Raw genomic sequence first — 18563 nt, 5'->3', positions numbered from 1 at the left:
TCCCTTTTCCCTGGGGGCTCTGTGTTGTTGTGTAGCATCCAGCTGCACCAGTGTTTTCAGAGGTAAATTTAGGTCATGTACCCTTTTCTTACTGTTAGTATATTAAGTTCAGAAGAATGGGCTCTGACAAGCTCACTAACTGTACTGCAAGGAGAAGATGAGGATACTGGAAAAAAAAGTGAAAAGAGGCAAAGACTCATTTTCCATGAAGTAACCCAAGATGAAAAGATAGTGCAAGTTTTATGGAGCTCAGCTGATGTGAGTGAGTGAGTGAGTGAGTGAGTGAGTGAGTGAGTGAGTGAGTGAGAGAGAAGGAGGCTGTGAGATGGTTTTCCTACCTAGCACACATCCTGTAGCACTGGTGGGTCTGGCTGACAAAGGGGAATAAAACTGATCCTTGGAAACTGCAGTTAAGGTAACTTTGCCATGAAGAAATAGGGTGCAATTTCTTAGCACTGAGGGTAATTAAACATGAGTTAGTTAACTGTAACATAGTCTGTGAAATAAGAACAGGTATATTTGCAAAGCCATTGAGCCATTTGAGGAGCAAGAAAGCCTGTATTTAGTGGGTGGTTGCTGCAGGGTGGAGGACTGTGGCAGTCCTGCTGCTGCTGGACATGGTATGCCCGAGTCAGCAGCTCCATCAGCCATGTCCTGCCTGCTGATACACCCTCAAATAACAGCAGTGGCAGCTCTGTATTAAAGGCAGTGATTATAATCAACTGTTGTGCTTGCACCTTTCAGCAGATAACATGCAGTGCTCAGTAGGATTTGTTCCCTTCCATGTACATCAGGACAGGTATGTTTTGAGGTGTTTTTCCTTTCAGGTTTTTCTCTCATGCATAAAAGACGGACTGTGCTGGAGACAGTGACTGGGTGTGTGTGTCACATCTTTGGTTAGGATGGTTTGGAGTTTCTTCAGGTGGATGTCTCATGTGGGGAATTAAAGGCAGAGGAGAGAACTTTGCTCAGGGTTAAGCCCCCTCAGACAGGAGTTTGATGTCCTTCTTATCCTCATCATGTGGGTAGATCTCATTGCATGTGTGGTGGGGTTTTAAGCAAATACTAGTGCAGATGCAGCATTGTTATCCTGAGATCAGTAATGTCTTCTTCATCTCATTTAAGCTTTTGGCTTTTGTTTGAGGATCCTATATCAAATTTAATGGCTTGTGATAAATGGGAAATCAGACAAGATAATCAAATGGTGCCTGTTGCCCTAAAGCTATGAAACCCTAAATCCTGAAGAGTGAATTAGTAAGTGTGCATCCCAGCAGAACAGACTGGGTAGGCCTGAAAAAGAACAGCAGTGCCACTGCTGTCAACTCAATTGCTTTCTTACTAATCAGCTGTCTTAATAATAGCATGAGCATGGTCTGGGGAGGTCAGAGAGGCACTTTGAAGGAGGAAGATGTACATACTGTTGGAGAGGTCATTGATGCATTTAAAAGTTGAAAGGTCTGCATTAGACATCTGCTCTTACATCTGCCTTCAGAGGCTGGTGCCCTACAAAGGGTAGAAAATAAGAGCTTTACATACCACAACTTCTGACCATCCCTGCTGGGTTAGAAACCAGATCTGCATAGAAACAAAGCTGTAAAAATTTATTGTCCTTGTCTTTATCTTTTTCCAGATATTCAGATTTTCATTTGTTGTATAGTATTGCCATTGTTCTGAGGACAGGGACAAACCATAGTAAAAATTATTTTAAATGTCCAACTCATTAAGTCACAATGGTTCTGACCTCTCACTTGATTTTAGTCTGAGTCATAGGAAAAAGTCTAGTTCTACCCAGTGACATTGTTGAGAAAAGTCAAATATATGATTTGGTACAGCCCAGAAACTAATAAAAGGAATAGTGTTCCCAAAAGTGTTACTTTTTGAGAAAGACCATCATCATGGATTATGTGAATTCTGTGGATTGGCAACACCGGTGCCGTTTCTAATCATTATTTGCCAATTTTTTATTGAATATTTTTTGTGGTAGATTATCAGAAATACTGATTGATAAATAGATGGTTATGGTAAGCACAGCATAACTTGAACTATTACTTTATTTCTGAACCCAGTCTCCATTGAAGTATACTTTGTATTTCCTGTTTATTCAGGCAGTCACCTGACAATCTTATAAATTGAATGCATACTTGATAAAAGCTGAAATAAAGGATCTCTCATATTATTTCAAAGTATAAATGTGCTTTGTGTAGAGCAGCTCCTGGTACTTTTGATCACTAAAGCATGTCGCCTCATAAATTTACAACCAGAGCCTGCAGATGTCCATGAAACCAGTGATAACCAGTGTTTCAAGCAGTAAGTCTATTCTTCTGGCACTGCTAAAAAGTTGGATCAATTTGAATCCAAACTCAATCAGAGCTCTCTTTGAGTCAATTCATCCAAAGTGAACTTACCAAAACGAAAATGCTTTACACTGGGGAGAAATAGAAATTGATTGTAGAGCACATGGACTTTAAAGCAACCTCCCCCCCTCCCTTTTGTCGACCTCCTTCAGAAACAATCCCCTACACTGTTCTTTCCCACCCACATATTGCTTTTTATTCCATTAAACTGTAGTGATTAAAATTTCTGCAATGTAAGGCATATTTTGCTTTCACAGAGTAATTTGTTTACAAAAACATGCTCATGTTTTCTGTTTTGGGGTTTGCAGGCTGATCTCTTTCTTTACCTTCCTGTGTGAAAATGTGGTGTGTAGAGAAAGGCTGTCCAGGCTGGTGGGTGTGTGGAGGAGCTGAGGCATGTCAGCGTCTCCGGCTCAGAGCTGTCTGTGCTGGTGGCAGGGTAGTCATATTAATATTAGTTTGGGATGGTGGGATGACAGCAGGAGGGTGCAAAAGCTGAAAAAAGGTGTTCTATTGCATGAGTCAGAAACATGGATCCTGTAATTATGCGCTCATTTAGCTCTGTTCCATCTTCCCTTGGGCGACGGAAAGGGAAGTCATGATAAGTGCATCTACTGTTAGCTTTGTTGGGATTGTCCCAGATTAGAGAGGGAGACAAAGTTATTTATGAAAGAAACAGGATCGCCTCTTTTTCTTTTTATTTTTTTTCCTCCTCACTAGAATGTTAGCACTTTGTGAAGACCACAGTTCTTTTTCTCAGTTTGATTTAGGGTATGCAAAAGTGTTTACTGCTTTCAGGCCTTTTAATTTATTTAAAATATTGGAAGGAGAGGAAGAAACAAAAAATGAACTTGGAAAACAGAAAATATAGCCTATTTAATATGATCTAAGTCCAGGTGTGAGAGTTGCGAACTTGAACAAAATGTCTTTTGGCGTGCATGAAGATTGATGTGTTACTTGGAGATGAGCATCTGACAGCTTGGCAATGCCAAGTGACAGGTGATTATAGCCACTTCCCAGAGCTGTATTTTAAATGGACTTGGAAGGATGAATCTATCTTCTGCCCAAATATTTCAGGTTCAACTTCTTACTCACTCTTTTGTATAATTGTTTTAGTGATTAAGCCTGGCTCTTGGCACCACTGTTAAGTCTCTGAACATTTCTGAAGAGCTGAAACCTGTATGACTGACAAGATAAAATGAAATTCTGTTGTGGAGATGAGCAGAAAAAAATCATACTCAATTTACTTTTTTGCTTCAGATGAGTGTTACTATTTCACTCCTTGGGCTAATTTTTCCTCACAAGTATGGGACTTCTTAACTGAAGTGGAATGTACAGAGTATAAATACTGAAACTCTCCACAGATTTTTAACAGGGAAGGTAATTTTATGATAAGTAATTCCAGAAGTTGTTTTAGATTGTCACTGTACTTTTTAAAATCAAATACAGATGTTTTCCTTTAATTTAAGCACTGAATATTTTAACCACTATGCCTGCCTTAAAAATAGGCTCCACTTCATTGAGATCTCTTACTAAGTGAATGAGACCTAATGATCATAAAGCCCTGCCTCCATATCCTAATAATCTGGAATTCTTTGTACAATACTTAATCAATAGACAATTAATTTAAAAATTGAGCTTCTTTGCCTCTAGATGTATTTACATGGATTCATATTGATAGACCTTAGAATATTTTTTCATTTTGCTTGTAGAAGCTAGTGGCTGTTATTGTATCTTTTTTGATAATATGCTATCTGGACATAGTCCTCTTCTTTCAGAATTGAGTCTATTTTAATTTTAAGCATTGAGAGACCACCACCCAGCCTGGCAGTGAAGATGATGAGGATGAATGAGAACCGAGACGTGCTGAAACGAGCTGCAGCCCTGAAGCTGATCTCTGTTGTCCAAGGAGGAAATCAGAGCTTCATCACAGTCAGTGCTCTTTCTCTGGAGTAGTTCCTTCCTCCATTTCAAATCTGACTGGTTGGTAGTGAATAGCCACCCATGATTCCCCAGAGTACAGAGGGGAGGTTTTCTGACATGCTGGAGCATCCTTGTTATGCTCCCCTCCTGCAGGGCAGTCCCAAGCCATCTCTGGCCAGATAAAGGCTTGGAAAGCTGCTTCAGTGTGACCCACTTGAGTGCTCATAATTCCTCTCTGCCTCACCACTCCAGGTCTAATATTTTTTTCTGGACAACAGGTTAAAAAGTGTCAGGCTGGTTCCTGTGGAGAGCATTCATGACATTTTTCACAGTGGCCACAGGATTTCACATGGACATTGAGATAAGTCTTTAATTATAGAATGCTTCTTATGATTTAACTATTAATAATTACCTTCCCAGATTTTTTGTTCTGAATAATTGCTAGAGCCATGGAGTCATTGTTTTATATTATAAGCTTGACTAATTGAGTGCAGGCAGTACTTATTAATTGTTCCTCTTATGCACATGCTAAATCCAGAAGTGTTGAAGTCGCTCTGGGACAGTAATTTTAAACAAATTAAAACATCATAACCTGTTGGCAGTTATTCTCTGTGCATTGTTTTGATATTGATGGATCCAGATCTTAGCACCGTAATTAGAAGAAACCACTGTTATTGTTGATCCCACAGATAAACAAATGCTGATTGCAGGCTGTGAACTGGTTAATCAAGTTTATTTAACTTGTTTTTAGTGATTCATCCCAATGACTGTACTGGAGTGCTCTTTATTTGAGCCTAATAATATAATGGTTCTGGCTGTCTCCAGCTGCTAAAGGAGTTTCACTAATTCTCTAAACAGACTCCAGTAACATCTTAAGGAATGGCATTGTTAGATACACAAATAAAATACAGTTTGAGACCAAGGAATTTTCCGTTAAAATGAGATATGTTTTGAGACCATGTTGGCCCAAGTTCTCCCTGTCCTGAGCAGCAGCAGTAGCAGAGGTGATTGTTTCCTGAGTGATGGGCAGGCTGATGTTTTATGGGCAAGCTCTTTGGTTTGGTTTGATTTGATTTTGATGATATCAAAGTGTGCCATGTTTAGTCTCTTCCTTTGCCAATGCTCTTTAATCCTGTTTGAGAAACTACTTCCTGCAGCTGCAGAAGTTCTAGTAAGGTGACATCCAGTTTTCAAGTCACAGGTCCACAACCAAAAAACCAATTTCTCTTAAACCATCTCTGCATTTTGGGTGTCCAGTTTGCTCAGGCCCCTTAGCAGCACTATCAATACAATTTACTGTCAGTCTCAGCAGTTGGAGCACCTTGCTGTGGCCATGAAAGCAGCACTTCCAGACCAGTTTGGCACTGTCCCAAGGGGCACCTGGCTGCTCACTGGGACTGGGAAAGTCAAAAGATCACCTCTGTCTTGTGCTCTTGGCTATGGAAACTAAGGTGCTGGCTAAAAGTAGATAGTTAAATTTTAATTATTATTGTTGGTGTTGATGCTGCTGCTGCTGTTGTTGTTGTTGCCATAATTATTTTAGTCTTAGACTAATTTTGTAGGTATTTTTCCCCAACATAGATGGGGGGAAAGTCTTCTAAGGAACCTGTGTACTGATTCAGTTCTTATTAAGGTTATTGGTACAAATACTTCTGACCTCGACAGTTAACCCTGGTTTTGTACAAGGCTGATTTAATGCTAGTATGTTTTGTACTTTCTTTTGTGTTATTTTAGGATAAGGGCTTTGTAAATGCCCTTAGTTTCTGAACTCTCAGTTTCTGGGCCCTGTGTATAGATAATGTCTCAGTACGGCTTTCATGGTGCTGCTCCAGGCAACCGCACTGACTTTCTTTTTCCATAAGAGGTTTCTGAGTTACTTTACATTTCCTGAAGTTGGTGATGTTCCGTGTTCACTATTCTTGCAAGAACCCTCTCATGCTTCCAGCTAGCTGTGAATGTAAATTTCAAGAGGCTCATTGCAATTGTCCAGACTTTGGAAAACCTTGGTGTTAAAGGTACATTCCTTCATATCACTAAAGAAACATCATATAAGTGGGATGACTGGCCATCACTTCTCCTCCTAAAATAGTCCACAATCAGAATGAGCAGGAGGAACTCAGGGCCAATAAAAACACTATTCTAAATAAAATCACACTGTTTTCTTTATAATTGTAGAGCAACTATAGGAGTGTTCTGCTGGGAGCACTGTACTGAAGACCTTAAATAGCAGTGCTAATGTTAAAATAGTATTTTCATCTTTTCTATGTTTTCCATGCCAGATTTCTGTGACTTTTGCCAGGTTCCAAGACCATATAGAATTAGTTGTTAAAAAGGAAAATAAATATTTCTGAAGTGCTAGAGAATATGTATGTCTGATCTAATGAACAATAGTTTTGTTCATTTATCAATTGTTCATTGTAATTTACTCAAAAGCTTTTTGTTTTTTGTGGTTTTTTTTGGTTTTTTACTGGAAGTGAGAGGATATGACCACAAGGAGAGTGATCCTTCTAGAGCTCCTGTACTGAATTTATATATACACAGAACATTTCTGTGTTCAATAATCTAAGTAGACAGGCTGACATTTCTGCCAGATTGAAATGTAGAAGGAAATGTAGGGGAATTTTCCTAGCCTGTCTGGACTGGGTAGTTGAGAGGTCATTGCAAAAAATTTGGCTGATGTTATATTGAAGTCAGAGTTGAAGAAAACCTGGAAGACCATATTATGCTAGGTCTGTTTAAAAAGACACACAAGATACTGCTACCTGGTGTTAGAGTATGAATTTAAGTGATAAATTGCCTATTTCTATTAATATCTAAGTTATGCTTTGTTCTTAATCTAATTCAGAAGTTGTCTGTGGATAAAATTTCTGGTCTTGATGCTGTAACTCAACACTAAGTTTGTTCCACTATCTCTGACTCAGTGTTATGATTTGGATAGACTAAATCAGTCTGATACTCTCTGCTAAATCAACACATGTGGCATCTGCTGGAATCTGTGGGATTTGATCTCATCCTTCTCAACCACACTATTTTTTTGCCTTGCAGCCTGGTAGATCTATTGATTTTCGTGCAGGCTGCTGGCCTCTGATCTGCCAAAAGAGAATTAGTTACATGTTTCTATATGTTTTGCTACTGAGGCTTCGAAATCCCTCTTAACCCAAGTCCCTGCTTACATATTGCTACCATTCATTTTTATTGGCTTCAGTAAAGTAGAATTCCTGTATCTTGATTTTTTCCCCAATTCATTGTCTGAGCGGCTTGAAAGAATCCAACTGAAAACAAAACCTCAAAGAGTTTATATAATGAATTACTTTTAAACTAGATGCTAAAAAAGACAGAGGAGCATTTATCAGGAATGTTTGTGGGCTTGGTGGTTATAAGCTTTTAAAAAAAAAAAAATACCGTGTGGAAAGGCTTTTGTCCCATGACAGAGATTTAAAAGGCTGCGGGCTCGGATTCCAGCGGAGGCTCAGGCCTGTAATCGCGCTTGCAATGTTGCCTCTCACACGGCGGCCCGGCTGCCGCGGGGCGCGGGTCGGTTAGAGGCGGCGGCGGGGCCGTCACCTGCTGGGGCCGCGGCGGGGCCGGGCTGCGCGGGGCCGGGCTGTGTGGGGGCTGCGCGGGGCCGGGGCTGTGCGGGGCCGGGGCTGTGCGGGGCCGGGGCTGTGCGGGGCCGGGCTGTGCGGGGCCGGGGCTGTGCGGGGCCGGGGCTGTGCGGGGCCGGGCTGCGCGGGGCCGGGCTGCGCGGGACCTGCGCGGGGGCTCCGCCAGCGCTGCGCTCCGTCCTCCGCCCCAGCCCGGCGCTGACCGTGCGGCCGCTGCCGCTCCGAGTGGAGAGGGGAGCCCGTGCGGTAGGCAGGGACAATGGAGGAAAGTGAACGCCAGAAACTTGAGCTGTGCCTGGCTTGCCCAACAGACAGCAGGCAGACGAGGGGTAAGTAAGCGGCGATATAAGTAAGGCAAAGATGGAGCTACGTTTAAGCATGCCCCTCGTGCTGCTTGATATAACTGAAGGCAGAATGCATGAAAAAAAAAATTTTTTTTCCTTGTACTAATGGCTCTGCTGTGCACATTTCCCTAACACTGGAACTTTGTGAGTTTAACTTTCTCTTTGGAGAGCTTTCTGTGTGCCCTGCGAAGCCCGGAGCACGCTGCGTGTCTGTCAGGGACGCGGGATCCTGCCGGTGCGGAGGCTGAGGTGGGGAAGCAGTGTCCCCTTCCCTTTAAATGCTGTGCCAGCCTCAGCTATGGCACAGGAGTAGCACCTCCTTCGTAAAAGTGGGTTTGAGCTCACCTTTACCTCGGGGTGTCTGTTAAAAGAGGGAGATCCACGGCAGATTGTGACAGGGTTAGTTTACTTTGAGTGAAACCACTGGGTTTGTTTTGGAGCAAAGCCAGGACTGTCTAAGCGGGGTTTTCACGGCTGCTCTGCGCTGTGCATTCATACATTCACTGCTGCACTATCTATTTCCTATAAAGTGAACGAAAACTATTTCCTGGAGAATTCTACATGGGCCATTGCACGTGGTACATAACATTCAGGTAGCCTGACAAACACCTAATCTAATCTATATCTATTATAGTGTTTGTGGGGCACCTGTGAACATTCCCATTTCCTGCATGTTGTATTCCTCAAAGGCACTTCAGGAAAAGTTGTGTTACTGTTCTTCTGTGAAACAAATAGCTCATGTGGTTTAAAATAAATCACACAAGTTTATGAGCATGCAATGCCAACAAATAGTGTTTTAGCAATTTAGGAGGAAAATAAATGTGGGGTGTTTTTTTGTTTGTTTGTTTGTTTGTTTTAATTGGGTGTTCATTGATTGATGCTCTTTTGAATTATTTTTTAAGTAAAATTACTGAGCATTGCAAGTAACCTGTGTCTGTGCATGTTTATGTTTAATGGGACGGAAATCTTCACTTCAAGAATTTGTCTGACTAGGAAAAAAAACTGCTTTCAGTAACACATTTCTTCTGTAGGGGTTGTATGAAACTGCCGCAGATACATGTGGAGCTAGGAAAATAGAGGGCTAACCAGACTGATTCTATGGTTCCCAAAAATGTTGAGTGCTGAAAGCTCATAACCAAATGTAGTAGTTTTGGCCCGTATCCAAAATTTACATTGGAAAGAGAGCTAATTGTAAAGACAGTGAAATAAATTAGAACAATTCCAAATAATATCACATTTACTGCTAACATAAATGTAACAGAGGTTGGTTTGACTCATGCTGTTAAATCCATATTCTTTTTTAAATTGTTAGTATTGAATGGGGTTCGCTTCAAGGCTGAATTTCACAGTATCAGTATGAGTCAGGTCCACACTTGTTCCTTTCTGAAATTTTTCTGAAAATGTTCTTTTCTCATGTCACCTGGCTTGCAAAACAGGACTATTAAAATCTTCATAGCATTTAAATTAATGAAGCAAAGTGACCTTCCTGACCTTTGTGGACTTCATGGAGGGTGTGATTTAGAAGAATTACATACCAGGACATATCAAAGGACATTTTTATTTTTCTATTCTTTTTCTCCTAGCTCACAGCCATTAATCCATCATTATAATCTTGCTGCTAATCCCAGACATATTCCTCCTACACTGCAGACCTGGGCCTTTACTGGAGTAATGGGTGATGTTGGTGATGTTAAGAAATCTTGAAACTTGTTTTTCAGATCAGAGAAGCAAATCAAGTGTAAGAGTTACTCATGCCTTTGGATAACCAAATTCCTCCCTGTCAATCAGCAAATCTTGCATTCAGTTGCCCTCTAGACTTGCTGCTTTATTGAACAGAAAGACCTTTAACTTTTAGCTTCTGAAAATGAGGGGGAGAGAGAGGGAGACAAGCTTATCTCACACCTCTGTGTTTTCTATTGCCTTCTCTTTGCTCCTTTCCCAAGGAGGGTTCTTGCATAATTTATCCTTTTCCTACTCTTAGCACTCATCTGGGAACCATCACATGATGTTTCACACATTTCACAGTTATCTGCGGAGATAGATTTGCTGGGCCTATTAGCTTCACTTGGAAGATATGGAAGGTTTACCCACGATGTTATTGAGCGCTCCAAAGTCCAGAAAATCTCTCTGTTTTTTCCTCCCTATAGCACTGTAGCAAACACAGCATCTGTAGAATTTATGTGACTCGAAATCCACTGGGGAATTTCAGCAGCTCAGTGCTCAGCCCTAGGCAACTGACAATGAAGTCACTTATCCCTGTCCAGAAAGTGGTCCAAAACTTTTTTTTTTTTTTCCCCAGCAGTTAGTAGAGAAAAGACCCATACTGAAACACAATAGATTTTGGTTTGCAGAGAAAGTAATTTGCTGCTATGTGCCGTAATGATGTAGGATCAGGATCTTGCTGGATGCCCAAGTCAGCTTTCTGGCAAGATGAGGAATTAGTTTGCATAGTTTACATTCCTTTCTTTTCACTGGTATTTATGCAGTATTTTCCAAATATGTGAAGAAAATATAAGAGAATTTGTTGATCTTTCTAATACAGTATAAGAAAAGTATGTTATTTTTGATTCCTTTTCAAGGTTTCACCTAATAACAAACAGTGGTAAAACACTTTACTTGATATGTCTCTTTATGTGCCAAATAATTAGCTCTTTCTTAAACTATTGAAATGACAGAAGTGCAGAGTAGGGAAAGACTTTGCATGGGAGAGATTTAGGACCCAAAATACACACTCATGAGTTCTGGGTTGTGCTTGTCAGCACAGGTTTACCTGCCTTCTTGAGGAAGTGCCTGCCATCACTTCAGTGATTCAAACTGCTGCTGTGACTATACTTTGAGGGCTTATACCAAATTGCTATACTCAGTCACCTGTGCTCATGCTGACTCCCTCCAGCTCCAAGAAAATCCCTTATTGTATGTCTGTGCTTTTTTTCCAGCAGCCTGAGGGATATAACCTGTAGACTCTTGGCACAACAAATTAAAGATGGCATATTTCATCCAGCACCACCCCACCTAGTTTCCCTCCCATGTAAAATCCATTGGAATGACCATGCAACTTTCAGAAACTGTTTTCACTGAGTGTATCCGGAGTACCCAGGCTGGCTTCTTGCAAGCAAAACTTTCCTGTTTGCCATTTTTTTCAAACAAACTCAGTGTACCTGGTGGCTCATGACTTTTCAGCACGCAGCGAGGACAGATGTTTCTTAATTGAGTTGTGCTTGAAAAAGTTGAGTGCATGAGTGTTTGTATACGAAAGTGAGGCTGCTGCTCTGGAGGTTTAACCAGGATTGTGCTGCTAAGAAGGTCCTAGAAGGTGCTGTGAAGACCACAGATGACACTTGGTGCCACCACCTGCTTTCAGGATAGGTTTCCATGAATGCAAACAAGAGGGCATTGTAGAAAATTTTGAACAGTATAGGGAGTTTACAGAAACATGCAAAGTCTTTGAAGACCATCCAAGGGCAAGTTCTGTTATGGAACCCAAGGAAATTGATTCCCTATGTGAATTGGTGGGACATCCAGCAGCGGTTCCACTGTTGGAGGAGTTGCTTTATTACTGGGGCTTGAGGTTCCATGGTTGCGTGGCAGGCAATTGACAGTGCACACCAGAAAGCTGAGCAATCCTCAGCATAAAATCCTGAGGCAAGTGGTGTGCCTACCACACACAGTGTCAGAATGAGTGACTGAACCATAAAAAAAAGCGAGTAGGTGCCTGTTTCCGAGCAGTGGTGCTGTATAATGGCAGAACGTGGGTGAAACGTCAGGGGGAGGATAAGGGGCTCTGAGGCAACAAGGGTCAGACAGAGAGAAATAAAGATTTATTCAAAACAGGTAGAAGAAGGAGCTCCCTGCTCCTGGGGTGTCAGGGACATTTCTCTCTCTCTCAGGACTTTTCATAGAGATGCACAGAGAGAAGAAAGAGAAAACAATTTCTATTTCTTCTCCTTGTTTTTCTCATGTGGAATGTGCTTAAAGAATTGTTTACCTGGGGTGATTGCTTGATTGGATTCTAGTGAGGATTGTTTGAGCTTGATGGCCAATCCAAAACACCTAAGACTGGACTCTCGAAAACAGGGACACAAGTTGTGAGTTAGTTAGATATGGTAGTTAGAGAAAGTAGGTTTGTAATTTTAGTATCTTCCTTTATATAGTATATTAATGTATTATAGCATAGTTATAATAAAGAAGTCATTCAGCCTTCTGAACTAAAGTCAGACATCGTCATTTCTTCCCACTGGGTTCGCCTGCATTTTACAATACTGGGGAGGTGCTGGGAAGGGTTAACACTCAGGGGCGTCGGAGTTTGAGTCTGTCTGGTAAAGATGATGAAGGCCACATCAGACTTAGAGAGGCCTTTTCAGTACTTCAAGTTTTTATTAGTTTTTGGGGTTTTTTTTCCCTTTGCTGACAAAGGAGTGAGGGATTTTTTCAAAGGTATTAGGTAACAAGGCTCCAGTCTACAATTTTTTGAGCACCAGAAGGTTCATGTTACAGAGCTACCTGAAGATAAGCCAGCACTTACATACCCACAGTGTCTGCCTATCTCTTTACAAATGTCGTCGTGGTCTTTGGTCTTTAAGTAGATTTTAAAATAGTTGAATTTATCTGAGGTTTTTTTTTTTTTTCTTTTTTTAGATCACACTGAACTTGCTTTTATTCTATTTCTTAAGAAATGGCTTATGGAAAAGTGATGTAGAATTTTCCAGCCTGCTGTCCTGAGACACATAAAATCTGAGGGAGATCTGTGAAATTTAAAACCAGAGCATAGTCAAAAATCAGGAAAAAGAGACTCAAAAACCCTCTTATTATTTCCTAAGTGTTTCAGAATATGCTGAAAACACACTGAAAAAAAAGATTAAGGATTACAAATCTGCTCTGTCAAAGGAATTTTATTCATTTGTATCCTTAAGTATACTAGTTATGGGGCCATTAAGTGTACTGGACCCTATTGAAGAAATCTGTTTACTTTCATAGAAAGCATCCTGTAGATCTTGAAGGTCAGGGAATAAGGGCCCTGTCAGATCTTCTTTTCAAGTCACGTAGGTAAAGTTGATATAGAAGGAACATCCACTTTAATGATACTCACTTTTCTGTGAGGCAATACTGCAATTGTGTGATAAAAGTAGATAAGTATGTGCATAGCTTATATAAGGGATTATTTCTGGTCCACTTACTATGATATGTATATGCTTAATGATGCAGAACATGCCAATTGCACACTGCCAGACTTTTAAAAGTACCTAGCTTTCATATCAATCTTTTTTTTCCATTTTGCAACTAATGTGAATGTTGGTATTAAGTTTTTATAATATAAATGATATCTGGTTTTGGTTTTTGTTTCTTTGCAGACCAGGCAAAACCCAGTTTGCATGTAACATCACTAGACGATGCAGAATGTCTCCGATCTAAAGAGCTCCTTTCGACCCCGAGCAGCCGCACTTCTTCTAGTTCAAAGTCCACCCGCAACATCCCTCGAAGACATACAGTAGGTGGCCCTCGCAGTTCCAAAGAAATACTGGGAATGCAAACCTCAGAAATGGACAGGAAGAGAGAGGCTTTTCTTGAGCATCTGAAACAGAAATATCCCCACCATGCCACAGCAATAATGGGACATCAGGAGAGACTAAGAGATCAGGTAAGGAAGTCAAATTTGTATCATGTGTGTTTAATGGTCCTTATAACTCCTACAAAATTGAGTGTTACCTCATTACAAAAAGTGAGAATGTAACAAAGTATGAAACAAATTTTTGGACGTGGCCTGTGATTCAGATGTTGCCTTGAAATTCAAAGAAACAAAATAAATCTGTTCAGTATTACCTTGGAATTGTTTGTTGAAATTGACATTTCTGAAGAGCTTTTCCTTTTTTTTAGAGCATACACAGAGAAAGGAGTGAAGGTGAGACTCTTGATCTTAGTATATGAGTCTCAATCTACTTTTCACAGCTGAAGGGAAAATATGGAACAGCTGCTGACTTCTGTTACACTTTGAGTATTGGCACCACTGCCTGGGAGAAAAGAAAATACCTGCAGAGTGTGTCTGTATGCTTTAGCTGGCTCTGTTACCCTTTCATTTGGTTTCTTTTCTATTTTTGAGTTTTGTAATGCAAACAGAGCAGACTTACCCATAACGATCTGCCTCCTCCAGGGAGCTTTGACACCCACATTCGTCTGTCAGCAGCATACCTGAGGGTGGTGTGCCTCTGCCTGCAGCTGCTTCCCAGCAGCGAGCAGTAGATGCAGGGTCAGAGGAGAGGTGACACGCTGATGTATCTCTCAGAGCAGGTGGAGGCTGCCGCACACTGACCTCCTGAATTCAGGAACTGCCATGCAAAGATCTCATCCTAACTCTGGACTCTGATTTTGGGTGCTTTAACAGAATTTAATCTCTTTGGGCAATCTATCATCTATCCATAATTAATTTTTTTTTTAGTCAAGCATCAGAATTTGGAGTTTTGTCTAAAAAATCTTGTGCTCATTATTCTCGGTTTAACAAATGATTGACAGCAAGCCTTTTTGTAGAAGCTCATTTCCATTAGTGGTTTATAGGTGTTTCAGCACTAACAGCAAATTAATTGTAAATAAGGAATAAAAATGAGTTGGAAAAATATTGTACTCTGTTATGGGAGCTCTTAGTGAATTCCAAGCTTCTTTGAAGCTTTGCATACTTGTGAGGCTTTGAAGATCAGCCTGTTACACGTTTGGAAAGATTGTAATTTGTTAACTCACCCCTAGAACTTCTCTTTTACAGCGTCTCTAGAGATCCCAGGTGCTATCACTGTTAGAATCCATCTGTATCCAGCTAAAATTGCTGCAAGACTTCAGCTCTAATGAGGATGATCTATTCCTTATTTTTAAACAGCTTTACTCCTTTCTTTTTAAAGTCTTGACTTCTTTTCCTCTCCACTTATCTCTTCCATGAACTTTAGTGACTGTGTGGAATGTGCTGGGTGGTGGATAAAGATAGCATACAAATTAAATAAAGGGGGTGGGAGGGGGGCGAAATCCAGAGATTAGATCTTTTGGAGTCATGTAAATATTTAGTTCCAGTGTTGCAGACACTGCAAACCTAGTTTTTACAGCCTACAGCATTACACCCTACACATTTTGTAATTTGAGCCTTTTCTGAAGGCAGTAAATTACAGAAGGAATGCAGTAACTGCTCTTGAAATTTGTTTAAAATGTGTCTTCCTTGCTAATTTATTGAGGGTAAAATTCATTCTCCTCCTGTTTTTTGGTGATTATTATATGTGTTGTGTGTAATGAGTTTTTTAACATTTTTAAAACAGAATAACTTTAGAACTACTAGCATCAAAATGTATTTCTTGGAAGTGGGAAATACTGAAGACTCCAGCCATTCAGCCTTACTTATAAAAGTATAAACTGAAATAAAACCACGTGAAAACACGCAGAAATAAATAATACAAGTTGATTGTAAGAAAGTTGCTTAGTTGGCATGTGATGTATCAACTGTCTGGCTCATGAGATGCAGTAAGACTGTGATGATCATAGCATTACAGTTCAGAGGGGGATTTTCTTACCAGTTGTGTCTCTCTGTGTGCACACCCACATATCAGTATTTGGTGTGTGTGTGTGTGTTTATATGTAACTGTATATGGATACACATAGGTATGTGTGTATAAATATATACACACAGCTGTGTACGTGCATGTGTATGTGTATGTATTATGTGTGGCTTCTTAGCCACTCCATGAATAAGACTATAGTATAATTTTGCCTTGAAGGGTGTATATGTATGTTTAGCATCCAGGCTTCCTTTTTTCCACCCCTATATATATGAGTGTGTAGCAGTGGTATAGAAGACAAACTACATGCAGATATAGTAGGTATGTATATGTAACATATACATGGAGCACAAACAAAATTTGTAAGATGTATAGGAAGACATGATTTAAAATGTCTTATTTTAAATTAAAATGTCAGAGTTTATTTTCCAGGTTCCTTTTCTCCCTTCTTCTTCAGCTTCTCCATATCTAGAAAGTGGCAACATTGTCCATGGTGGGAATTTCCCCATTGTAGGACACCTATCAAGGACAGTAGTTAATGCAATACTATTTTCTAATCTCTCTCAAATGATGTAGCTGAAACTTAAAATACCCCAGTATTTACAGTCAGCAGATAGGCCCTGGTATAGATATATATATATGTATATATAATTTCTCCTTCAGGTTGCTCTAAGCCCTGTCAGCTGCACAACCAATAGAAAATCAAGATTGGTAATTGTCTGGTTTCTTCTTTGTGAACATTCTTCTCTTGTCCAGTTTAGCCATCATTATCTGAGTAAGGCAAACTGACTCCTTGTTTGTAGGAAATAAATATCTGGGAAAAAAACATTTGGTGCTGCCACATCCTCCTGTATCACTTCCACCAGCAAGAACAGCTCAATGTTGTCTGCATCTTCCACTATGTGCTAATGGTTTCCTCCAGGCTTCATTTATTCAGATAAATACCTCCCTGGATGTGCCTCCTGAGGACCCATTTCTGCTCCTGATAATCTGCCACAAATCAGAAGTACAATCATGGCCAGGTAAAATGCCAGCAGGGATTACTGATGGTTAGCTAATGTGATGACCTGAAACCTCCCAGCTGTGCACACAGACCATTTCTTTTCTGAAGGTTTGTTGCCTTGTTTGTGATAGCCTGTTCTGGAAAGGAGAGCTCACAGAGGCAGGGGCCATCTTTATTTGCACAAGGGGCTTGGGATATTGCAGCAAGGCAAATAGCCTGCAGCTAAGCTGGTCTGTGATAAATTGGAGCACGACTTTGCAGCAACCTGGGGGCGTTCAGACATATCTCGTGCCCCCCCAGCACAGGAGAATGCAGCGCCCAATGGCCACATCTCTGTGACCCACAGCTCAGCAGCTCCCCTTCGCTTTGCAGCTTTTCCCCCTTCTAAGATAAGTCCACAGCTGGGCACCAGAGCTCCCTTCACCTGGAAGCCTGTAAAGCCAAGGAACAAATTTTTTTTTTATGGTAATGCAAGTTCCCGCAGGAGGCTGTGCCAAGGCTGTCTCACCTGTGGCAATGAAAGGAAGGTGCTAAGGTAATCCCCAAGAAGTTAGAAAAAAAAGAAAGCAACAGTCTGGGATGTCTTCAGTTTCAGACAGTATGAATCATCTGCTGTGGAGCTCATGGAAGGACATGGTCACCTGCTTAGGTGAGGTTGACTCTGGTCAGCGGAGAAGGAAAGCAGGAACAAGTGTAAAAGCTGGGTCTGTAGCTGCAAACCTGAAAAGGAGTTAGCAATTAAGAGGTTAAAATGCTAACTTGGCAATGGGAGGGGGTAATCCCTGCTGTGAACCTGTTTTACAAGTCACCTCTAAAAAAACCTTTCTGAGGGGCAGAGAACAAAAATGAATGCGTAGAAGTTTTTCTGAGCAGGAGCTTGTGAGCCTGGGATAAGAGAGGGAGCTGGAAGAATTTTGCCACAGCTTTCTTCAGTTTTTGTTTGACTAGGAAATAGGCTGAGAGGTGTGGAATGGTCAGGAGCAGCTCTAGTGCTTCAGGCAGTGCTCCATGAAGAAGAAATTTACTTGGCAAACGGAATTAGATTTCAATCAATTAAAAACAAAACTGAAATCCTTCTGGTGCCTTTGAAGGGGCTGATTGCCTAGAAAATGGTGGTTTAGGGTTTTTTGTTATGTTCGCTTAGATCTGAACATGACAGGTAACTCTGGCATCTGGGCAGGTGTGGCTAAGGTTACCATGGGGATCTGTGATGTCATGCTTGATAGAGCATGTCAAGACAGCTAATCTAACATGTAGATGTTCAAAAGGTCCCATAGGCCAGGACTAAGCTTTATGCAAATAACAAAGTTACTCTGCAAAAGCGTGAAAGAAAACACGGCTGAGATATGGCGTGCGTTCTACCTGGCAGCGTGAAAGGATTATTACAGACTTCATCATAAATTAAAACTTTTGGAACTAAAAGAAGAGGATTTCAGACCGTCTCTGGCCTCACCTGTGGGATCTCACATTTCGGTAAATAAGCCTCTTTTTGTTTCTGCCCTCGCTGTGAAAAAATGCTTTTGAAATCCTGGAGTTTGCTTCACCATGTTCCTGCTGGCAGCAGGGCTGAGTCAATAAAGCAAGTTTTCTGGCAGGGCATGTTCCCTTTTCTCTTTCAAAAATGAGTTCTTTATTGAATGAACTAAGAATTCGGAATTATTTGAAAGGCATTGTAATGTATCATGTTGATTATATGAATCATGCTGCAAAAATTTCCTAGGTAGTGTTTTGGAGGAGAAACTAAGAATGGAGACACTGTATTTATTTGTAGATTATTGCCAGATGTCTCTCCTTTAACTGTTTAAATAGAA

The 18563-nt window shown here is 40.7% G+C and overlaps 1 protein-coding gene across 27 annotated transcripts in view; it reads left to right on the top strand.

Annotated features, from left to right (window-relative positions):
* The window catches only part of KIAA1217 (KIAA1217 ortholog), a 355093-nt gene that overhangs the window by 172887 nt on the left and 163643 nt on the right, over window positions 1-18563 (top strand). For 21 of the 27 annotated variants that reach the window (XR_012054474.1, XM_072925432.1, XM_072925429.1 and 18 more), the window contains one exon: window positions 13575-13861. Coding sequence is in view for 24 of the 27 variants with exons in the window: in XM_072925432.1 (XP_072781533.1) it covers window positions 13575-13861 (287 nt within the window). In the remaining 3 variants the exon portion in view is untranslated. The other 6 variants (XM_030264503.4, XM_030264501.4, XM_072925428.1 and 3 more) reach the window with 4 other exon arrangements.

Source organism: Taeniopygia guttata, chromosome 2 (assembly GCF_048771995.1).
Source record: "Taeniopygia guttata chromosome 2, bTaeGut7.mat, whole genome shotgun sequence".
NCBI classification, from domain to species: Eukaryota; Metazoa; Chordata; class Aves; order Passeriformes; family Estrildidae; genus Taeniopygia; species Taeniopygia guttata.
This window is presented reverse-complemented; position numbering and strand designations above follow the sequence as displayed.